Here is a 24,790-nt window from a genome sequence, read left to right as displayed (position 1 = left end):
GCAAGGGGCCCACACTTTCCTTGACTTTCTTCTTGTTGCTAACATACCTGAAGAAACCCTGCTTGTTACTCTTAACATCTCCGGCTAGCTGCAACTCCAAGTGTGATTTGGCCTTCCTAATTTCACTCCTGCATGCCTGAGCAATACTTTTATACTCCTCCCTGGTTATTTGTCCAATCTTCCACTTCTTATAAGCTGTTTTTTTGTGTTTAAGACGAGCAAGGATTTCACTGTTAAGCCAAGCTGGTCGCCTGCCATATTTACTTTTCTTCCTACACATCGGGATGGTTTGTTCCTGCAACCTCAATAAGGTTTCTTTAAAATACAGCCAGCTTTCCTCGGCTCCTTTCCCCGTCATGTTATTCTCCCAGGGGACCTTGCCCATCAGTTCCCTGAGGGAGTCGAAGTCTGCTTTTCTGAAGTCCAGGGTCTCTGTTCTACTGCTCACCTTTCTTCCTTGTATCAGGATCCTGAACTCGACCATCTCATGGCCACTGCCTCCCAGGTTCCCATCCACTATTGCTTCCTCTACTATTTCTTCCCTGTTTGTGAGCAGCAGGTCAAGAAGAGCTTTTCCCCTAGTTGGTTCCTCCAGCACTTGCACCAGGAAATTGTCCCCTACACTTTCCAGAAACTTCCTGGATTGTCTATGCACCGCTGTATTGCTCTCCCAGCAGATATCGGGGTGATTAAAGTCACCCATGAGAACCAGGGCCTGTGATCTAGCAACTTCTGTTAGTTGCTGGAAGAAAGCCTCGTCCACCTCATCCCCCTGGTCCGGTGGTCTGTAGCAGACTCCCACCACGACATTACCCTTGTTGTTCATACTTTTAAATTTAATCCAGAGACTCTCAGGTTTTTCTGCAGTTTCATACTGGAGCTCTGAGCAGTCATACTGCTCTCTTACATACAACGCAACTCCCCCACCTTTTCTGCCCTGCCTATCATTCCTGAACAGTTTATATCCATCCATGACAGTACTCCAATCATGTGAGTTATCCCACCAAGTCTCTGTTATTCCAATTACATCATAATTCCTTGACTGTGCCAGGGCTTCTAGTTCTCCCTGCTTGTTCCCCAGGCTTCTTGCATTTGTGTATAGGCACTTAAGGTAACTCGCTGATCGTCCCGCTTTCTCGGTCTGAGACAGGAGTCCTCCCCTCTTGCAGTCTCCTGCTTGTGCTTCCTCCCGGAATCCCACTTCCCCACTTACTTCAGGGCTTTGGTCTCCTTCCCCCGGTGAACCTAGTTTAAAGCCCTCCTCACTAGGTTAGCCAGCCTGCTTGCAAAGATGCTCTTCCCTCTCTTCGTGAGGTGGAGCCCGTCTCTGCCTAGCAATCCTTCTTCTTGGAAGACCGTCCCATGGTCAAAGAATCCAAACCCTTCTCTCCGACACCATCTGCGTAGCCATTCGTTGATTAGTGCTTCTGAAGACGCGAGCGTCATGAACCCTTCCCGGCCATCCCATGTGGATGTTGGTGAAACGTCCCTTGTGATCCACCAGTGCTTGCAGCACCATTGAAAAGTACCCCTTGCGGTTTACGTACTGGGTGCCCTGGTGCTCTGGTGCCAAGATAGGGATATGGGTTCCATCTATCGCCCCCCCACAGTTAGGGAATCCCATTGCAGGAAAGCCATCCACTATGGCCTGCACGTTTCCCAGAGTCACAACCTTTCGTAGCAGCAGCTTAATGATTGCTTTGGATACTTGCATCACAGCAGCCCCCACAGTAGATTTTCCAACTCCAAATTGATTCCCGACTGACCGGTAGCTGTCTGGCGTTGCAAGCTTCCAGAGGGCTATTGCCACTCGCTTCTCCACTGTGAGGGCTGCTCTCATCTTGGTATTATGGCATTTCAGGGCAGGGGAAAGCAAGTCACAAAGTTCCATGAAAGTGCCCGTACGCATGCAAAAGTTTCGCAGCCACTGCGAATCGTCCCACACCTGCAAAACTATGCGGTCCCACCAGTCTGTGCTTGTTTCCTGGGCCCAAAAATCGGCGTTCAATGGCTAGAACCTGCCCCATTACCATCAGGATCTCCAAAGCGCAGGGGCTCGCGGTTTGAGAGAATTCTGTGTCCATGTCCTCATCACTCTCGTTGCCGCGCTGCTGTAGCCGCCTCCTCCTTGCGTGGCTTTGCAGGTCCTGGTTCAGCATAGACTGCACGAGAATGCGCGAGGTGTTTACAAAGTCCAAGATTGCGGTATTGAGCTGAGCAGGGTCCATGCTTGCTGTGCTATGGCGTCTGCACAGTTCACCCAGGAAAAAAGGCACAAAACGGTTGTCTGCTGCTTTCACGGAGGAATGGGTGAGGCTGTACCCAGAACCACGCGCGACAATGATTTTTGCCCCATCAGGCACTGGTACCTCAACCCAGAATTCCAAGGGGTGGGGGAGATTGCAGGAACTATGGGATAGCTACGGGATAGCTACCCACAGTGCAACGCTCCAGAAATCGACGCTAGCCTCGGACCATGGACGCACACCGCCGAATTAATGTGCGTTGTGTGGCCGCGTGCACTCGACTTTATACAATCTGTTTTACAAAACCGGTTTCTGTAAAATCGGAATAATCCTGTAGTGTAGATGTACCCTTAGTAATGAAGATCTACTTTCTGCAGCTGAACAATTTCAGCAACAGTACAACAAAGAAATCTCAAAAGAGCTCAGTGACGAGGTCATCTTCCTCAAACAAATATATTCCACTAACTTTAAATTGGATTGCGAGCCAAAGGAATTGCTTCAAGAAATACTCAAATTTGGACTCTCTGGGGTGTTTCCTATGTGACAGTGGGGTACAGGAGTCTGGTAAAAGGCAAATATATTGGCCACTGGATGAATAGTTTTCGGTTTCCTGAGTGACCAGAGTAGGGGCTGCACTAGAGCAATCAGGAACCTGCTAGAACCAGCTAAGACAGGCAGGCTAATTAAGACACCTGGAGCCAATTAACATACTAGAATCAATTATGACAAGCAGACTAATCAGGACACCTGCTTTAAAAAGGACCTCCCCCATCAGTTAGTGGAGGGCAAGCAAGGAGTGAGACGGCATGCCGCTGAAGGACTGAGGAGTACAAGCGTGATCAGGCTTCAGGGGGAAGATCCTGCGGTGAGGATAAAGAAGGTGCTGGGGGGAGGCTATTGGGAAGTAGCCCAGAGAGTTGTAGCTGTCACACAGCTGATACAGGACACGTAGACAGCTGCTATCCACAGGGCCCTGGGCTGGAACCCGGTGTAGTGGGTGGGCCTGGGTTCCCCCCATCCCCCAACTCCTGATTGGACACAGGAGAAGTTGACCTGGTCTGTGAGCACCACCAGAAGGGAAGGTCTAAATTGGAAAGGGATTAGGCCTGTCCCCGACCCACTAGGTGGGACACAGAGACTGTAGGGATTGTTCTCCATTTCCCCCATGCTGGCCAGTGATGAGGTTCACAATATCTAGGCAAGGCATTCTACAGGTTGACTGTGCATTGTATTGAGAGGAAAAAAAAAAGCCTTTTTTTTTAAACCTGCTTTTTCATTTGGTGACCTCTAGTTCTTGTGTTTGAGGAGTAAATAACAGTTCCTCAGATTTGCCACCTAAAAAGAATGGCTCAGGTTTGGGAATCTCCCTCAAATCCTCAGCTGTGAAGACCGATGCAAAGAATTAATTTAGTTTCTTCCCAATGGCCTTATCGTCTTTGAGTGCTCCTTTAGCATCTTGCTCATCCAATGGCCCCCCTGGTTGTTTAGCAGGCTTCCTGCTTCTGACGTACTTAAAACATTTTTAGCTATTACTATATCAATATCCTCATTTAATATGAGGCACTCTAGTTCACCCACGTTATTTAGACTTTGGCTAGCTGTTCTTCAAATTCTTGCTGGCTGGAGCACCCAGGGCAAAAAATTAGTTGAGGAGGCAAACCGCTGCTCTGGTGCTACACCCACGAGCTGCCGGTTCTACAAAGAGCTGGATGCGATATTTGATGGTGGCCTGACCTCCACTGCGAAGTCCCCTGTGGATACTTTGTTGGCTTCATGCCAGTTGAGAGTGGACTGAGCCAGGAGGAGCCCATCTTGGATGAAGAGGGGGAGGGGGAACCAGAGGCAGAGGATGACTCAGAGGCCAGAGATGCACGCAGTCCGGAGCTCTTTTCTACCCTGGAGAAGCCTAGCCAGTCACAGCAGTCAGATACTGGTGAACTGCAAACAGCAGAGGAGGCCCCTGGTAAGTGGATCTGATTTGGGGAATTGCTGAAGCGAGTTGTTGAGGGCAGGAAGGTTGCAGACAGCAGGCTTGTCTCCCACCTCATGCCTAGTTTGAGCAGCAGAACGGGCTGTTGATACACTCCCTCACTTCATAGGAATCTCCCCTCAGAAGATCTCCAGGTAACTCTCGTGGAGATACTGGGCAATCCGCTCCCGCAGGTTCCTCAGCAGAGCTGCTTTGTTTCTTGCCCCATTAATTAACTTTCCCACACCACTGTGCCGTCACGGGCAGGGGGACCATAGCTGCCCACAGGCTAGCAGCATAGGGACCAGGGCGGAAGCGGCATGCTTGGAGAAGACCCTTCCCTTGATTCTCTACTCACCCTCAGCAGCGAAATATCTTCCATAATGATCACACTTTCCACAGGAGGTGGAGACAGGAATGATTATCAGGCTCCCTCTACAGTGCTGGCTCTCCCCAAGTGCCCAAGAGCCATGTGTCCAGTGTACAGCAGGGTCCAGGAACACAGTGATTTACCCTGCCCCTCTGGCTACTCACCATTTTGGGGGTCTTGTGGCTTGTGTGCGCTTGCCTGGGGTCAGCCAGTTAGTGTCAGGTGTGAGAGTACTGGCTGTGTTTTAAAGCACTGAAACAGTATTGTCTGTGTTGCAAACAATACTGCTTCTGTAAAATGTTGCATTTAAACTTCTCAGAGCTGACCTCGGGAGGCCAGCTTCCCTTATCGGCAGCAGAACAGTTGCAAAGAATCCAAAAGCAGCCAAGAAGAATTAAGGAGGACTTTATGCATGAGGTTATAATGCACTCTGCCGCCGAGAAAAAGGAATTGAAGGAGTGGCGGGACAGCGAGAAGAGGGAACGAAAGGAGAATGTGGCACACCAGAAAGAAGCCATGGAGCGGCTCTTAACAGTTATGGAGCGCCAAGCAGACATGCTCCAGGCGATACTAGCTCTTCAAACTGAGCAGCTCTGCGCCCCCCCTCTTCTGCAGCCACTGTCGCAAAACTCTTTCCCATGCACTCTGCCCCCCCCACCAGACACACACATACAGCCAAACACACTCTTATCAACCTCCTGGCTCCACTCTTTACCCGCAGCATTCCACTCCTCCCTCCTCACAGTCCAGCAGTGTGGACTCCCAATACCCACTGCACTCAACACCCATCCATCTGCAGTTTGGCCCTGCTGAAGTACAGCACCCGCTGCATCATACTCCAAAGGAGAAGGCTGGGCATCATCCCTGGACATACACAAATCTGTAGCCGTCCTGGGACCCCTCCTCCTCTTGAGACCTTCCATTTCCCCCATTCCCACTGATGAATTTTTTTGTTTGACTCTCTCCTCTGGTTGTTGTCTTTCAATAAAAGAATTGTTTGTTTGAAAGCAATCTTTATTTATTAAATAAAAGCAAAAAAGAGCACTGCAAAGCAATATACATACAGCTATGTTAAGGCCCCTTCTTGCATCATGTGCACCAATCACCTCCTAGCATTACAAGCACTGCAGTCCTGGGGATAGCAACAAATATTACTGGCTTTCAGCTTCAAATTGCTGCCTCAAAGCATCCCTGATCCTTATGGCCCCACACTGTGCCCTTCTAATAGCCCTGGTCTCCAGCTGTTCAAACTCAGCCTCCAGGTGCTGAGCCTCTGTGGTCCAGCCCTGATTGAAGCTTTCACCCTTCCCTTCACAAATATTATGGAGCACATAGCACACGGCTATAAACATAGGAATATCATCATTGGCCATGTCCAGCTTCCCATACAGGCAACACCAGCAGGCTTTTAAACGGCTGAATGCACTCCAGTGTCATTCTGCACTTGCTCAGCCTGTTGTTGAACCGCTCCTTGCTGCTGTCAAGTTGCCCCAGGTATGGCTTCATGAACCACAGCATTAAGGGGTAGGCGGGGTCTCCCAGGATCACAATGGGCATTTCAACTTCCCCCAGGGCGATCTTCTGGTCTGGGAAGAAAGTCCCTGCTTGCAGCTTCTTGAACAAGCCAATGTTCCGAAAGATGCGTGAGCCATGCACCTTTCCGGACCAGCCTGCATTAATGTCTGTGAAACGCCCACAGTGATCCACAAGCTCCTGAAGAACCATTGAAAAATACCCCTTGTAATTAATGTACTCGGTGGCTAGGTGGTCTGGTACCAGAATTGGAATATGCATGCCATCTAGTGCCCCTCCGCAGTCAGGGAAGCCCATTTGTGCAAAGCCATCCACAATCTCACGCACGTTGCCTAGAGTTACGGTCTTTCTGAGCAGGATGTCAACACGACTCCAATGATTGACTTTCCCACTCCGAACTGATTAGCGACCGATCGGTAGCAGTGTGGAGTAGCCAGCTTCCACCGTGCAATCGCTACACGCTTCTCCAACGGCAGGGCAGCTCTCATTCTCGTGTCCTTGTGCCGCAGGTGTGGTACGCGCTCATCACACAGTCCCATGAATGTGGCTTTCCTCATGCAAAAGTTCTGCAGCCACTGCTTGTCATCCCAGACATGCATCACGATGTGATCCCACCACTCAGTGCTTGTTTCCTGAGCCCAAAAGCAGCGTTCCACAGTGGTCAGCACCTCCATGAATGCCACAAGAAATCTCATGTTGTACCTACTACGCGTGGTGAGATCAATGTCGCACTCCTCTTGACTTTGTAGTTTAAGGAATAACTCCACTGCCACTCGTGACGTGTTGGTTAGTGCAAACAGCATTCTTGTCAACAGCTCAGGATCCATTCCTGTAGCCAGAAAGAGACAGGGCAGGGTGCGCAGTACACAAACCGTTGAAGGATGGCGCCAAATGCAGATGGAAGTACGAGGATTGCTGGGATGCGAAGCGATGCACCACAGGGCATTGGGACAGGACCCAGGATGGCCTGCGATCCCTTCTGCCTTCCCACAAGTCTTAGTAGCAAAAGAGAAAGAGGTGCTCTGTGGGATAGCTGCCCAGAGCACACCGCTTCGAACAGTGCCACAAGTGTGAACATGCTATTGCGCAGGCAGCTGTCAGTGTAAACACACAACAACGGTTTTCCTCTGGCGCTCTCTGAGTGGTGCTGTAACTGCTGGTGCTGTAACTTTGCCAGTGTAGACGTGACCTAAGAGGTACTTCTGCCTATTACTTTGGTAATGGGGGCCATATAAGAACCACAGATACTAAACACACAACAGCTTTGGCTCTATTTTCTTTTTCTACCATCTCTTAAGTGCCTTTCTCACTATCGGCACAAGAGGAAACTAGGGTTCCATCAGCTGAAGTGCCCAGAGACCGAGAGAAAAGTGTCCTGAATTAACTGAGGGCAGGTCCATACTCACCGCGCGGGTCGACACGGTGAGTTCGACTTCTCCGAGTTCAAACTATTGCGTCTAATCAAGACGCGATAGTTCGAACTCCCCGCGCGCTCCTGTCGACTCCGGAACTCCACCACCGCGAGTTCGACCCCACCGCGTCTGGATGGGTAAGTAAGTCGAACTAGGGTACTTCGAGTTCAGCTACGCGAACTTGCGTACCCTAGCTCGACCCCCGCCCTTAGTGTAGACCAGGCCTTAGGGTACATGTACTCATTGCAAACAAGCAAGCAAACAATACCCTGGAAGATCAACTGTCTCAGAGCCCAGATCAACTGACTCAGGCTTGCACTACAGAGCTAAAAAGTAGCACTGCAGATGTTCCTGCTCAGGCCAAAGCCCAGGCTCCGAAACCCAGCAACGGGGGAGGTGGGTGGAAGGGAAGGTCTCAGACCTCAGGCTCCAGCCCAATCAGGAAGACCTACACTGTTTTTAACCCTAAAGCATGAACCCGTGTCAGCTGACCAGGGCTCTGAGACTCATTGCTGCAGGGTTTTTTGTTGTTTTCAGTGCACACATTCCCTAAGGGCTTTCTAGATCACTCTTTGCAGTCAAATTCTAGGGCAAACACTGACCAGATTTACTTGCTTCTAGGTGGATCTTGTGTCAGCATTGGAGCAAGTGACAATCATTTATTCCTAAAATGACAAACATGGATCATTATTGTTAAATCTTCAAACAGAAATGGGCACAGTAGTTTAACCAGCCAACGCCACACCAGGTCCTGTTTCTATGCATTTAGGTACTTGTAGTATGTTTATCACTACAGCATGAGTGGAGCCATGAAACTCCTCCCACACCTACCATAACCTAATGAACCACAGTGTCCAAATGTAGTAAAAATCCATCAGAACAAGCACGTGACCACTATCCATAGCTAGGAAGACACAATCCATCAATGTCATGAGTTGTCTCGGTGCCATGTCTTGATCTGAAATTTGACAGGCAGGCAGTAACAGCACTTGTAGGAGACAAGAGGGCTGTGCACAGGACTGCAGCTTTCCATGATTCATGCTGAGAAGGTCAGAAGTGGAGGACAGTGTATGTTACACTTGCTTTAAGGCTTACCTATTACCTAAATTACAGTACATTACCATTCAAGTCACCTTCAAGTCATGGTAGGGGGGAGGGATAGCTCAGTGGTTTGAGCATTGGCCTGCTAAACCCAGGGTTGTGAGTTCAATCCTTGAGGGGGCCACTTAGGGATCTGGGGCAAAAACTGGTCCTGCTAGTGAAGGCAGGGGGCTGGACTCGATGATCTTTCAAGGTCCCTTCCAGTTCTAGGAGATTGGTATATCTCCAATTATTACCTGTGCATTCATCCCTTAGTACTGTGTCAAGAGGAGAGGGTGAAAGGCATCTGCGAAGCAGAGCTGAAGGTCCCCACTTTGCAGACTGGACTCTTCCACCCATCATCTGTCCCTTCACCAGAACACTGCATGAGTGCTTGTGCTGAGGGTAACAAGCGGAGTAGGGAATGGCATGTGAAAGCCTTCCCCAGATTAGCTGACTGGTAGACCTGGCTGTAAAATGCCATGAAAGCTTTTGATTGTGGGAGAAAATTCATCACCACAAATTGGGATAAAGAGTCAAAAATTTGAAGTCTTTTGCAGGCAGAAACATTCTGAAAAGTTCCATTTCAGGAGAACTGGAAGAATGTTTTGGCTTTCTCCAGGTGCTCAACTCTCTGTGCTGCCCAGCTCCCTGGGAGTCAGACTGCCCAGGTGCCAGGGGAGCCCAGGCTGGCAGGAAACAGCTCTCACCAGCTTACCTGCTGCATTTCTGTGGGAAGACACAATTTGCATGGAACATTTCTTCCATCTGAGCAGCATTTTCCAACAGATAAGCGTTCTGTCAGAAAATTTTCAGCCAGCTCTGACTACCCAATGAGCTCCACCATCCTCAACAATGCATCAAGCACCATGGGGCAGAACAGGCTTCTCCCCACTTGGGCAAGCAGAACTGTGATGGCAGGCTTAAAAGTGTGAAGTCCTACCAACTGCAGATTGAGGTTACAGCCCTGACCAAGAGAATCAGATTTTAAGAAACAAGGCTCATGGTATTTAAAATTCTTAGCACATCAGAAGAATAAGAACATACAAGTAAGGAGCCTACAGATGTATCCTGCACGGTATGACATCAGTGTAACTGCAAATAACATTACTTTCATGTGTATGTTTGAGGCTGGGAAAAGGCAAACTGTTCACACAAACGGAGAAAATTAACCAACCCATACAGAAAACTACGAACAATTTAATTTATTATGTTTCCAAAGCAACTGAGAGGGGGAATAATTTGTCTTTTCTGTTAATATCCTTTGTATCTACAGTCCAAAATGGCATTTGTTTTGCTGTTATATTATGCATTTATGTCTAATTTGATATCTAGTGTCACCGTGAATAGTATCAGCTTCCATAAAGGATATTACCACTGAATAATAATGGGAGAAAAATTCTATTCAACTTAATTCTGAATATTACATTCTATTTTGGACACTGTTAACAGATTGATATTGGCATGTTGCAAGGAATTCAGAAGAGAGCAACAAAAATGATCAGGGATTTGGGGATCGACTTGCAAGCTCAATATATAAATTTTGATTTAGCTATGGCTGAAAGGACACATGAAAAAAGAGTTCTTAATATTTGAAGGGTAAGAGGGAGAGGAATTATTTAGGGTAGCACACATGGGAGTATGTCTAGAAGTACAGGGAAGAAATTAAGAAAGGGAAAATTTGAGTTCCTCATCCAAAAGCAGATTCCTAAGAGTAATTTATACTACGCTGTGGAACAGATTCCAAAGGGAAGTGGCAGAAGTCCCAATGCATTGGATTTAAAGAATTAAATTAAACAAAGCACTAGGAAACACCATTTCTAGGAGTCATCTCCCAGCCAACAAAATCTAGAGGAGGAAGAGACCTATTATTCAGCAACTACTAGCTACCCCTTTTTGTCCATTACACTCCCAGTCTAACAAAATTACCAATCCATATTTTGTGTGAAAAATAAGACTGTCAAAAAAGATTTTGTATTTTTTAAAAAGGCTCAAAAATTCTAAGGGCCAAGTTATGGCCAACCCTGTATCAGTGTGCTATACTGGGGTGAAGAGAACACACAGAGCCCCTCCACCCACAGTGCACCCATGCACGAGGCAACCTTAGCCTTGGGATTCCAAGGGGGAAGCTCACCAGCACTGTCTAAAGCATTCCTTGGCCAAGTGGTCTGGCAAGACAGGAGCATGGCCTTGCCTTCCATTCATGTGCAAGCAGCAGTATGATTGCACTAGGAAGAGCAGTGGATGCGCACTCCTAGTCAGCTCCACCCAGAGCACAAGAGGCATTAAGCTTTCCTCTGCAGCACCTGCTCCATGCATTCCCCTGGCTCTTAACAGCCATCATTTCGCCCAATGTGTTTGGTAAGAAACACACAACTCAGACACTTAAAAGGCTAGACATATCATTTACATGTGCATTCATTCCACTGGCCAGTAGGCTGTAAAAAATAGCTATAGATGGTCATTTTCTGGTCAGTCTGTTACAATATAATGCCTTCCATTGGACTCAACAGATGGCAGACTTATTGGGTACAGGTTCCAGGTGATGAACATACATCCAAGTTAGACTGATGGCTAATTTATTCTTCAAAACCAGAATTCCTCCTTACTCACCTATTTAATAATCCAGTTTGTTAATTCTTCTGACATGGATATTTGATGGCTGCTCTATTTCAGTTTTACAAATAAAATCAATGCATCATACTGCCAGGCAAAGGAGAATGCTACTATATAAAACATCCATAATGAAATGGGAAATTCATCAATAAGGAAAGATACTTACTAGTTGGGTATATACACTTGTTTTAGCTTGCTTTCTGCTTCCGCTGCTTTCAATCGTTTCTTAAACACAAAAGAGAAAGTTAAAGTGAAAAACAAAAAATAAAAGACAAATGTTCACACCATTTTAACTGGGAGTCTGGCAATTCAACCCCTAGCACCTACAAGTCTGTTAATGAACAGGAATGAAATTCACTTCTTGGCATTAGCAGCTGTCATGTATTCCCTTTCTGATACAGAAATATCCATTGAAAATCAACTGTAGCCATCAAGAGTCAACCAAAGTGTCTTCTGTGACTTCAACCAATCCGTTTCCAAAACCACAGTCAGACAACTTCTCATAAAGGACACTCGTTGCATCCTCTTTTAGTCCAACAGCAATGTGTGTGTTCAAAGAAAGATCTCTTAAGCGTTCTGGGCTTTTTCTCCTTGTTAGCTCATACCCAACCAGAATGTATCTGAACTGGTACAACATCTTATTTACTCACTCTCCTGACCAGCTGCATCATTTCAAAAACTGTGAAGAGATTTTTGTTCAAAAAGGAGATAACATGCATAGGATAGGCATAGCATCTATCAAAGGAATGGAAACATGCATTGTTTCCATAACATATACAAACTTTGTTGGAGACCTTCCCAAAATAAGTTTGCAGCATAGGGTTATCACATCATTTATCTAGTAAACAAAAGATCTGCAGTTTGTAAATCAAGCAGAAACACACACATTGGAGATTTTAAGATCAAGGGCTAGACCCAAGGGTTTGCAGTGATCTTGGAGATTCTTCACCTTGCCCTGGAACACATGGCTGCAGGTCACTTGCCAGGATTGTCTGGCTATATCTCACAATCATTTCCCTAACACTACGGGGAACTCAGGCACTGGTGCACCTTGGTGCCTCCTATTCTCTGACAGTCTAGTCTGCTATGGGCTGTAATAGCTGAAATTAGATCAAAGTGTTGGGTTCAGTGTGCAGTGCAGGGTAGTGTTAGTGGCCAGTGATACACAAGAGATCAAACAGATACACAATTTTGACTCTAATAAACTAGGGAGTGGGCAGCACAATTTTCATTGGTTGACAGACTTCTCACAGAGAACAGCCACCTTGCCCCCACTTCCAGGGGGCTGTTTTCATTGTATAATCAAGGAGTACCTTACAAAAGGAAGGAGACAAGCAGATTCCCCTCAAAGCATCTGCCTTAGCAGAAGTACACGGAAAGTGTGCCTATCTAGTATCTATCCCCATAATGATAGCCACACATAGCAGTAAAGAAGCAGCCAACTACTGTGCCAGTGGTGCCCACAGTGGGGAGAGAAAGAAAAGGATAGGTTCCTGTCAACATTTCCCCATCACACCAGCTTCTTTCATTGTCCCAAGTGCTTAACGCTTTATCTTGCTGGAAGGGAGTGAGTCTACATCTTCCTCACAGAAAGAGTTAGCTGGACAGTCAGTGGCGAGCTGAGAATGTCAATGTTAAAAGCATTTGATACAGTGTGTGTGTTTGTTCATTATGTAATCTGTCTGATCCATTTGTAGTACCACCATGAAAGTGTTCTACTCTGAAAAGGGATGGTAAAGGTGGCAATACAGGGCCATAACTCCAGGCCAAATACACATGGGCCAGTCATCTATCCTTACCCTCAGGCAAAGTCTCCATTGGAGAGAGTTAGCAGAATATGACTGTTGTACTCTTCTCTCAAGTACAACTGGATTGTAAAATAGAGTAAGAGTATTAGATCTAAATATGTCAAATATCAGAGGGGTAGCCGTGTTAGTCTGTATCCACAAACACAACAAGGAGTCCGGTGGCACCTTAAAGACAAACAGATTTATTTGGGGGTTTTTTACCCATGAAAGCTTATGCCCAAATAAATCTGTTTGTCTTTAAGGTGCCACCAGACTCCTCGCTGTATTTCTAAATATTATGGTGGTGGGTATATCAGAAATACCTACACTGATCCACATTTATCTTCCTTCGCAACTAACCTTTCTGCCACTCTACCCAACTCTTACAGCTAGTTTTCAGTAACCAGATTTCTACAGAACCCATTTTTGTGTTTCTGTATTGTATTCTATTTAAGGGATCACCTTTATCTTCACAGTTAGACAAAGATGGATGAAATGAGCGCAACTAGTGGCCAAAACTGGCTGGTAAGTGTGAGAGTTAAGGAATGCCAGGCATCCACCTCTTCCCACAATACTCCAACTGCACGGAACCACCTCCATATGAACAGCAACCACTTTGCCTCCTCATGGCTCCCAGGCTGGAGAACCGAAGTAAGGAACAGTCAATGGAGGGCTGTTTTACACACCATCCTCCTCTCACACAGAAATTCCTGGGTAACTTCCTGCTAAAATTAATGCTGACCTTAAATACAGCAACATACGAAGATTTTAGTTTTGTTCCCCTTCCCACAATTTTGAGACAAATTCCAAAGAGTCATTTGAAAGCTCCTCTAACATAGGCAGGAAATTATGGGGCATACGTGATAGGAACACACATGGCAACCCCACATATTTCCCAGACTTCTATATGATGGCTGAAGAATTCTGTGGCAAGGGAGATATTTCTAGTGCTTTGGAGCACTATGAAATCCACCTGCTGGACTAATTCCCAATGGGAAGTTCAAAGCAGCAATACTCCTCCTTTAAAGACAAAAGCAGCTCCTTTTAAAATTCAATGGGCTGTGCTGAATCTCTCTTACCTGCTGAACATATCTATCTGTAGTTTTCCACATGTAGTAATATTCTATTATGCTGGTTAAGGACTTCCATGGAAGCTACGGATATGAAGAAAAAGCCACAGTCATCACAAAAAGCTGATGTCTCCCTGAAATTCACAAGAATCTTTTGACAGAAGCCTTTCAGCTAAGTGTTTTATAGACTATAATTCCTCCTAACAGGGAAGGCAGTCAGTGCCTGCTAGGGGCACCAACCATTCTTGGTGGCCATATAAAATAAATGCCTTTCAAGTACAGTGCCTTCACTTCAGAACTGGGGCAGAGGGAAGGTAAAATCATGCTGTGCTGGCTCCACTTCAGGCCATTCAAGGAACAAAAGGCCAAGTGCCACTCTAGCTCAGACGCTGTTTGAGATGAAGTCCCAGAGCAGAGCACAATTACATTGCACTGCCTCAATTTATACTTACAAAATCTTGTTGAATGTCAGTGAAGTCTTTTCCATATTTTTCCAGTGCTTCCTCAAAGAGATTTGCCTCGGAAGCAGACCACTCTTCCATTTCATCCCTACACAGGACTGGCCCACCCTGTGGCACAAGGGCAGAGATCGCCTTGGAAATGTCATAGACATTTCTGTGCAAAGTGTCCATAGCGTGGAACTAAACAGAAGTTTAAAAAATAAAATTAACAGAAGATGGGCAAATAATAAAATGCTTAGAAATGAAACCAGTGACAAGAATCAGATGTGTTATACATATCCCACATGCTATAATCGGGGGCAGGGCAAAATATTCCACTACTATACATTAGTAAGAACTTCCCCAGTCCTAGGCTGACCATTCATTACTAGTAAATGGATGCTATGGTCATCTAGTAATGGTGCTTTTTTGGAAAAGTTGATCCCATGTATCCATAATTTCTACTCATCTACTCCCAAGCAGTAATCTGATTCAGTCACTAGATGTAAAAACATAATGAAATGGTACAATCATAGAAACTGCAAATGGGAAAGCCCTGTTAGATTCCATCTATGGATGAAGCAGGGGTGAGGGGGCCTTTGAGGACATGCCACACAAACTCAAATTTATTGTGCATCTTCTTTTACTCACAATCAATAGCAACTACATTAAACAAAAAACAAAACAAAAAAATATCAATGCACCTTACTAACTGCAACCTAATATAGAACCAAAAATCCCTTACAAACAGTTGAAGTTCCAAAGTGCAAACATCACCCCAATCAAAACCACACCAACTAGGGCAGAGTTAAGCTTGTCTGTGGTTGATAACTGATGATTTGCTTGGGGTAGGGATGTGATGAGTGAGAGAGATGATAGAGGGTGAAGACTTTACTCTATTTCCGGTGGTTTTAAGTTACAGGTTATTTGCCCTTAGGAACCTTAACTGTTCTTAGTTTTGTGCATTATGAATTTATTCTACAGTGCTTTGTCCTGTTCACTTGAAATAATCCAAGCACTGGGGCTTCCAATACTTTCCTTTGGAGACTCTTCAATAAGTTCATGCATCTCGCTGTCAGGAAGCTGATACACAGCTTGAATTTTCCTTTTTTGTCTCATTAAATACTAATCGCTGTGATATAAGTAATGTTTTACAATACCACCACTTTGTGAACTTTATTATAAATAGAGCCCTACTAAATTCACGGCCCATTTTGGTCAATTTCATGATCACAGGATTTTAAAAATCGTAATTTCATGATTTCAGCTATTTAAATCTGAAATGTCAGATGTTATAATTGTAGGGGTCCTGAACCAAAAAGGACCTCAAAAAGAATTCTCAAGGTTATTGGGGGGGGGGGGGGAGGTTTGCAGTACAGCTACCCTTACTTCTGTGCTGCTGCTGGCAGTGGTGCTGCCTTCAGAGCTGGAGAGCGGTGGCTGCTAGCTGGGAACCCAGCTCTGAAGGCAGAACCGCCACCAGCAGCAGTACAGAAGTAAGGATGGCATGGCATGGTATTGCCACTTTTACTTCTGCGCTGCTGCTTGCAAAACTGGGCTCTCAGTCAGCAGCCGCCATTCACCAGTCACCCAGCTCTGAAGGCAGCAGCGCAGAAGTAAGGGTGGCATGGTATGGTATGGCATGGCATGGCATGAAGGCACTGCCTTCAGAGCTGGGCAACTGGTCAACAGCCGCCTCTCTCCGGTTGCCCAGCTCTGAAGGCAGCGCAGAAATAAGGGTGGCAATACTGTTACCCCCCTAAAATAACCTTGCCACCCCGCTGCAACTCCCTTTTGGGTCCCAATTTGAGAAACGCTGGTCTCCCCCGTGAAATCTGTAGAGTACAGGGTAAACGCACACAAAAGACCAGATTTCACAGTCTGTGATGCATTTTTCATGGCTGTGAATTTGGTAGGGCCCTAGTTATAAATAACTCAATATAGAGAAGGAACAGGCTGTACTGAAATTTAGCAAACACTAGTAGGGAACAACATATTTGATAGCCAAGTTTTCTGTTCTGATCTTTTTCACCCATTGATGGCTAGAATATTCCCTGATTTTTTTGGAATTGATCGGATGCAGTGTTTCAAAGCTATCATGTTACACACAGCCAACTAATCTATTGTTTTCAAGACAGCTACTTAGTGTGTGTACACCACAGGAGATGACTGAGAAGCACTGAGCAGAAAACATTGCAATAAAATTCAAAAAACGGGTTGGCAGTAATCTAATTGCACCTTTACAAAAGCAGTAGCTGAATTTCAGTCACAATCCACCTTCCCATCCTTCCATGTGCCTATTGCCATAGCAGAGGTGCATATTTTACATTTCTCTCAAAATCCTCTTAATCTTACCAGTGTGATGTCTCTGGAAGCTGCAGCAGCACTCATGTGCAAACTTGGCTGTCTGACAGAACTACTGCAGTCTAGGGCCCGGGCAAATGTACCAACAGAGCTGAAAAGGATTAAGAGAACATTAACCTTGCATGCAAAGTGAATACAGGAAAATCCACACACACTATTTCTGAGGCTAGCAGGCTCACAGTGAACAGCTCTGGCATTCGTCTCCATTACTTTGTGTCTCCATTACTTCATATCAGGACTTACTGTTATGTTCCGGCTCTGAGCCAGAGATCCCTTTCATCACGTGGCTTGCTATTACATATGCTTCATTCTGCTTAGCTCACAGGGCCCTAAGTTATGCTCATGCATAGCAGGAGACACAAGGAGAGAGAGAAATTCTCCAGGATCACATTGGGATGCATCCTTGTCTCCCCACCCCTCAAGAGATATGGGTAGGTCAGCCTTGAACTTGGAAACCTGATCTACATCAGGTTTCCGGCACATCAAAACCTTTTCCATGAAGATAAGAGCAGGTTTTAATTAACTGAAGGCACAAAGGAGAAGAGATAGCTGCCAAGATAACAGGTGGAAGGAGGGACAGCAGTGATCCAATTATCATTCCTCTAAGAAAGTTTCAGAAGACAGTCTATTCACATTTAAACAGTTTCACATTCTGCCAGGTATGTCCTACATGCACAGTTTTGGGGGAGAGGGGCAGCGGTGGAGGGAGACAGCAATCCAACTCTTCATGCCAGCCTCTCCAGCTTACCATGCCCATTATACAAAAACTCATTAGGCCCCCCAAATTCCCATGACCTTCCTCATTCCCAGCCTTCACCATATTCACATTCACCACTTGTCACACCCAGCTTGTCAGGTCTTTCCAAATTTCTCAGTTATATCAATGGGTGGGAGTCTTAGCAAGAAGCATATTTTTATATAAAGGTTGTTCTCCCCTTTTTCCTAATCTGCCTCCCCTTACTCCCCACCAGCTGTTACTCCCCAATTATCTGTTCTCGATTTTCCTCCCTCTCACTGTTCCAGTAGAATCCATTGTGTTGTGTCCGAGGCGCTTGCTTTAATAAGTTTTGCTTCTCTACTCAGACTCCTCAAAGAAAGTAGAAATGCTGTGGGAGGAACACCACAAAACTTACTAAAGCCAATGAATTCCACAGTGAATTCAACTTAGCTCAGCCACAACGCACAGGATTAGAAAGGGTATGACTAGATAAGAAAAAACATGTTAGCCAACAACAAACAAGCATTAGCTAACCCTGACATTTTCTGTAGTAGAGATACAAGCTAACATTTTTACTTCAATTTAGCCAACTGAGGTCAACCCTTGGCTCCTCGGTAGGTCTAAGCACTCAGTCTAGCACTTTAAGCTCTCTCAAACTGGACAAGGAAAAATTGCTAGTCATTTTTTAAAATATTGATGAAAGTTCCATTCAATGGCACATTCAAGAATCAGGAAAATAAACCATTTTGTGCACTTTGAGATGAGTATGAGCCCTTTCCATCTTGCTTCTTAACAACATTTGGTATTTTGTTTTAGAAGAATTATTTCCCTTTACACACTTGTTTGTTCCCTAAATTCCTTCATTGAGGCTTTTTCTTGCTTGTGCTAACTGCATCAAATGGTGTCCACTCTACAAGTCCTTCAGTCCAAAGAGCGCTCTTCAGTACCATATCCTCTATCACACGATATGCTAACATGTCTTCCTTTAGGACATCCCACTATTTCTTTTTGAGTTGGCCTCTTTTTCCTTCAGTCTTGATCTGTTAGATGCTTATCCACATAGTTGTCAGGGCTGCATTTTACATGACACTGCACTCCCTCATTTTTTCCATTTCTGAGTGTTACTTTGAGCTTGTCTCCAACATACTCATTCCTCATGTGGATTCTCTTGTTTACACCGCTCATCCATCTCAACATTTGTATTTCTGTGGATGCGATCATTTGCTCATTTTTCTTCTGTGTTGCCCAATACTTCCAGCCATACTTTCAAACCGGATGCACCACAATTCTATAGATTTTCCCTTTTAATCTTATTGGTATCCTCCTGTCACATATTACACCACTTCTCTCTCTTCATTTGAGCCAGGCATTTATTATCCAAGGTCTAATTTCATCGTCCCTTTACCCAGAGTCTGGAGCCCAGATACTTGAAACTTTGATTTTTAGCATTGTCTGCCAACTGTGACAGGGTCAGGACAGAGGGCTACAGGAGAGTGATAGAAGGCAGATATATTAGCCCCAGGTTAAGTAGGTCCCCTTTCCCTGGGTAAGGTAACAGGGAAGGTTCCAGAACAATCAGGAGCTTTCTGGAAACAATTAAGGCAGACAGGTTGATTAGAACACCTGCAGCCAAGCAAGGCAGGCTAATCAGGGCACCTGGGTTTAAAAAGGAGCTCACTTCAGTTTGTGGTGCGTGTGTGAGGAGCTGGGAGCAAGAGGCGCAAGGAGCTGAGAGTGAGAGATGCTGCTGCTGGAGGACTGAGGAGTACAAGCGTTATCAGACACCAGGAGAAAGGTCCTGTGGTGAGGATAAAGTGTTTGGAAGAGGCCATGGGGAAGTAGGCCAGGGGGTTGCAGCTGTTACAGGAGGCACTATAGACAGCTGCAAACCACAGGGCCCTCAGCTGGAACCCAGAGTAGAGGGCGGGCCCGGGTTCCCCTCAAACCTCCCTTGGTGGTCCAGTCCCAAGATAGGAATATGGGTTCCATCTATCACTCCACCACAGTTAGGGAATCCCATTGCAGGAAAGCCATCTACTATGACCTGCACATTTCCCAGAGTCACTACCTTTGATAGCAGCAGCTCAGTGATTGCATTGGCTACTTGCATGACAACAAACCCCACAGTAGATCTGCTCACTCCAAATTGATTCCTGACTGACCGGTAGCTGTCTGGCGTTGCAAGCTTCCAGAGGGCTATTGCCACTCTCTTGTGAACTGTGAGGGCTGCTCTCATCTTGGTATTCTTGCGATTCAGGGCAGGGGAAAGCAAGTCACAAAGTTCCATGAAAGTGCCCTTATGCATGCGAAAGTTTCGGAGCCACTGGCAAACATCCCAGACCTGCAACACTATGCGATCCCACCAGTCTGTGCTTGTTTCCCGGGCCCAGAATCAGCATTCCACGGCGTGAACCTGCTCCATTAACACCATGATGTCCACGTTGCTGGGGCCCGCGCTTTGAAAGAAGTTGTGTCCATGTCCTCATCACTGCGCTGTCATCGCCTCCTCGCCAGGGTTTTCAGCTTCTGCATAAACTGCACGATAATGTGTGAGGTGTTTACAATGCTCATAACTGCTGCAGTGAGCTGAACGGGCTCCATGCTTGCCGTGCTATGGCATCTGCTCGGGGAATCCAGGGAAAAGGGCGCGAAATGATTGTCTGCCATTGCTTTCACGGAGGGAGGGTTGACTGATGACATTTACCCATAACCACCCGCGACAAATTTTTGGCCCCATCAGGCATTGGGAGCTCAACCCAGAATTCCAATGGGCAGCGGGGACTGCGGGATAGCTACCCACAGTGCACCGCTTGGAATGTCGACACTTGCCACGGTACTATGGATGCACACCGCCGAATTAATGTGCTTAATGTGGACGCATGCACTCGACTCTATACAATCTGTTCTCAAAAATTGACTTTCTGTAAAATCGGAGTAATTTCGTAGTGCAGACATACCCCAAGTTCCACTAACAATTCGTAACTCCACCCATTCTCCTCCCTTCAACATCCAATGACATCCGAGTCCATTCACTAACCACACCTCTCTCTCCAATTATTTCACCCATTCCCCTTTCCTTCCAGGCTTTCAGACAGTTCTGTAAACTTACCTAATAGGCACAAGAAGAAATTTGATATCCTCACCCATTTAACATTTTACAATTAAGTTTTCGTTCACAGAATTAAATTGGAGCCTAATGGTTCTACTGTGAAAAACTTCCAAATATATGCTATGTTCATGAAAACATTTCAGAGTAATGAGATCAAGATTTTTTTTTTTTAATAAAATCATCATGGATTGGGGTGGGGTTTTTAGCTGGAAAAATGTACATTTTCAATATCTACTAACTGTACAGATTTTGAAGATTTTGCCCCAAAATACATTGCATCTACATCATCTGCATAATCTAACAATGCTATTTGAAAATCCTTACCACACTCCCATCAAAATGTTAAAATAGGTATTTCAAGTAACTCCCAGGATATGGTTGTCCATAATTCCCATATTTTATTTGCATTTTCTGCCTCAGATTGGGAACAACTATGCAGTCTCATATCTTGCACTTCAAGTCACATACTCCATTTAGGCAAGCGAAACACACCTTTTTAAAAAAGGAGCAAGTGAACCAGCAACCAAAAAAGTTCATACGAGGAGAGAGAGAGAGAGAAAATATGAACATTGGGTTCGGGACAGGAGAAGGTGAAACAAGAAATAACCACCAAAATTTACCTCCCCCCCATCCCCCACCCTCCAAAAAAAAATTAAAGTTCTTTAGTTTTTTCCCCAAGGAAAGGCCAAATTTTCTTACCGTGCTACCACCAAGAACTGGTCTATCTGTTTGTCTATTAGCGGATTAAATGCTTCCCAAACTTTTGTTTCAAGTTTTGATTGATCTCTTCCATCTTCTTCACCTGGTTGAAATGCAAGTTAGAAATGTTTTGGCATAGCAGCTTTCAGAAAGAATAAAAGTTTTTTCTTCTGTATTTCATCCCACCCAAAAAATATGTAACTGCCAGGCCCTTGGTCTATTAAAGCACATTATCTTGCTGTTTGTGTGGCCGTGGCTGGAAAGCCTTTCACCCATTTGCCTGTGGCAACTGCATCCCAGATAGCTGTGTATCTGCTCTGCCACTGTTATTGAAAGATATATGCTATGTTCTCACCACAGCTGTGTCCCTAGACCACACTGGATCAGCTTTGGCTAGTAGTCAGGATGTCTGGTAAATTTTTCTAAGCCTGTTCATACCCACACTATTCCATAATAATGTTCATTTTCAAGTTTTATGGCACATGGAGAAGTGGACTTGTAACTGCTGCCCAGACAATATGGTCACCTGATCAATGATAAGGGGATGTGGGCCAAAAGAGCAATACAATGACAGTTTGAACAACTTTTTTCACCATGTCATGCAGAAAAAGTTGACCTATATGCTTAATATGTTATGTTTATAGAAAGATATTGCATACTTTAATATTTTTTAAACAAAAATGTATTCTTAAATATCATCACTATCTTCCATTCTAAAAATGACCCAAGCAACCCCTGGAAATACTAGGAAGCAAAAGTTGAAACATACAATATGATTGACAATGATAATAGAATGCTGAGAAATTGGGATCTTGCCACACAGTATGCGTCTGACGAAGTGGGTATTCACCCATGAAAGCTTATGCTCCAATAAGCCTGTTAGTCTATAAGGTGCCACAGGACTCTTTGCTGCTTTTTACAGATCCAGACTAACACGGCTACCCCTCTGATACTCCACACAGTACGAGTATCATACTCATTTGGCCATTAAATACATTTTTAAATGCACATCTTCATTGCTATTCTTCCTTCACTTCTCCTCCACTTTAAGGCTTGCCACATTTTACAGTCTCTATATTAGTGTACCTCTTTTCCCCCCCTCTATTAAACCTTTTACTTCCACCTTCCCTGTGTCATTTGCCTTGTTGTTCCCCCACATTTTTTATCTTTCTTCCTCCCATTTTTTTCTCTCCCCTCATCCCAAACACTCTCTCTAGTCCCCCCCAAATCCACAACTCCTCCACACACAGCAGCCCCAGAAATACACACATTCATCAGCTGATCTGAGGGGTGGGGGGGCAGAGTGGAGCTGTATGAAGGACATCAGCACACTGTTGGGCAAATCTTTTCCTCCACCCTTCCCTCTCTATAGTTTCTTTTCTTCCCAGCCCAGTGAACACTGGCCTCCCTTTTATTCTCTACAGAAGATCTGAAGATTCTTCTTCCCCCTAGCCCTGTTGTCCCAATGCGTGGAGAGGGTGGCCCATAAAGGCTAACTCGTCCTCCTCTGATGTTCGGAGGCTAGCCCAGTTGCAGCTAAAACATGCCAGTTTCCCAAGCAGAGCAAATAGAAACCCTGATCTGAGATCCACCCCCTTCTGCCTGGTCTAAAACTAAGCTAGATAATGTCAGCAACGCACAGATCAAAGCACCAATGTTACTTCTCACCTCTGACCAGAAGAATGGCACAATCAGAAGATTTGATGGAGATCCTTGCACTGTGGTTCGCAGCTGTTCCCCCTCTGGAGAAGGGAAGGCACCCCCCCTGGGGGGGGGGGGGAAAGAGAGCCAGACAGAGAGCTGGAGGGGATAAGAGTGAATATCTTTTTGCTTCCCCTCTTTCAGGGTCTGAGAGTGTTGGAAAGCAAAGATCCCCAGAGCTCCAGCTCCCTTCCCTTGGGCCTGCAGGAAAAGGGACAATAATTCCTACAGTTCTCCCTCTCCCTTACATGCATCAGGAGACAGCTGTAAATCTCCACAATTTTCTTTGTCCTGGAACACAGTTCATGCCAGGAGTGATTAAGGATTTCCTGCTTTATAGGTGAGAGTTCCAGCGTCGCAAGTCTGCAGATGACACTAAACTGGGAGGAGTGGTAGATACGCTGGAGGGTAGGGATAGGATACAGAAGGACCTAAACAAATTAGAGGATTGGGCCAAAAGAAATCTGATGAGGTTCAACAAGGACAAGTGCAGAAGAATCCCATGCACTGCTACAGACTAGGGACCCAATGGCTAGGAAGCAGTTCTTCAGAAAAGGATATAGGGGTTACAGTGGATGAGAAGCTGGATATGAGTCAACAGTGTGTCCCTGTTGCCAAGAAGGCTAACGGCATTTTGGGCTGTATAAGTAGGGGCACTGCCAGCAAATTGAGGGACATGATCATTCCCCTTTATTCGACATTGGTGAGGCCTCAACTGGAGTACTGTGCCCAGTTTTGGGCCCCACACTACAAGAAGGATGTGGAAAAAGGAAAGAATCCAGCGGAGGGCAACAAAAATGATTAGGGGGCTGGAGCACATGACATATGAGGAGAGGCTGAGGGAACTGGGATTGTTTAGTCTGCAGAAGAGAAGAATGAGGGGGGATTTGATAGCTGCTTTCAACTAGACCTCTACCTCGATATAACACTGCCCTTGGGAGCCAAAAAATCTTACCGCGTTATAGGTGAAACCGTGTTATATTGAACTTGCTTTGATCCACCGGCGTGCACAGCCCCCCACCCTGGAGCACTGCTTTACTGCGTTATATCCAAATTTGTGTTAAATCAGATAGCGTTATATCGATGTAGTGGTGTACCTGAAAGGGGATTCCAAAGAGGATGGATCTAGACTGTCCCCAGTGGTACCAGATGACAGAACAACGAGTAATGGTCTCAAGTTGCAGTGGGGGAGATTTAGGTTGGATATTAGGAAAAAACTTTTTCACTAGGAGGGTGGTGAAGCACTGGAATGGGTTACCTAGGGAGGTGGTGGAATCTCCTTCCTTAACGGTTTTTAAGGTCAGTCTTGACAAAGCCCTGGCTGGGATGATTTAGTTGGGGATTGGTCCTGCTTTGAGCAGGGGGTTGGACTAATATCCAACCCTGATATTCTATGATCTCAGCCAAAAGTGATGGGTGGTTAGATGGCTGTTGGGAGTGGGCACCCAGGAGTAATGGGTAGACAGTATTTAATGGGTGATTGGTTGGGAAGGACCCTTGGTGTGAGGAGAGGGTTGATTCAGAACACAAAAACACCTTTCATGTGCGTGGTGAAAATCTGGGCTCCCCAAGGCAAATCTCAATTAAATAAAAATTAAAAAGGAAGAAGAAGAAGAAGAGGAGGCTCAGACGGAACCAATTAATCCAATTTGTTTCAAGAGCTTTTATGACCTGGA

The 24,790-nt window shown here is 45.5% G+C and overlaps 1 protein-coding gene across 4 annotated transcripts in view; it reads right to left on the bottom strand.

Moving 5' to 3' along the window:
- Positions 1-24,790, bottom strand: part of MTA1 (metastasis associated 1) — a 174,678-nt gene that overhangs the window by 71,060 nt on the left and 78,828 nt on the right. For all 4 annotated transcript variants that reach the window (XM_045027526.1, XM_045027527.1, XM_045027530.1 and 1 more), the window contains exons 7-11: positions 21,414-21,516; positions 16,879-16,978; positions 14,536-14,724; positions 14,093-14,167; positions 11,393-11,451 (exon numbers count right to left, since the gene is read on the bottom strand). In XM_045027526.1, the coding sequence (XP_044883461.1) occupies positions 11,393-11,451; positions 14,093-14,167; positions 14,536-14,724; positions 16,879-16,978; positions 21,414-21,516 (526 nt within the window). The remainder of the gene's footprint in view (positions 1-11,392; positions 11,452-14,092; positions 14,168-14,535; positions 14,725-16,878; positions 16,979-21,413; positions 21,517-24,790) is intronic.

This window comes from Mauremys mutica, chromosome 8 (genome assembly GCF_020497125.1).
Source record: "Mauremys mutica isolate MM-2020 ecotype Southern chromosome 8, ASM2049712v1, whole genome shotgun sequence".
In the NCBI taxonomy this organism is placed as follows: domain Eukaryota; kingdom Metazoa; phylum Chordata; order Testudines; family Geoemydidae; genus Mauremys; species Mauremys mutica.
Note: the sequence above shows the minus strand (reverse complement) of the source record. Positions and strands in the feature narration are given on the sequence as shown.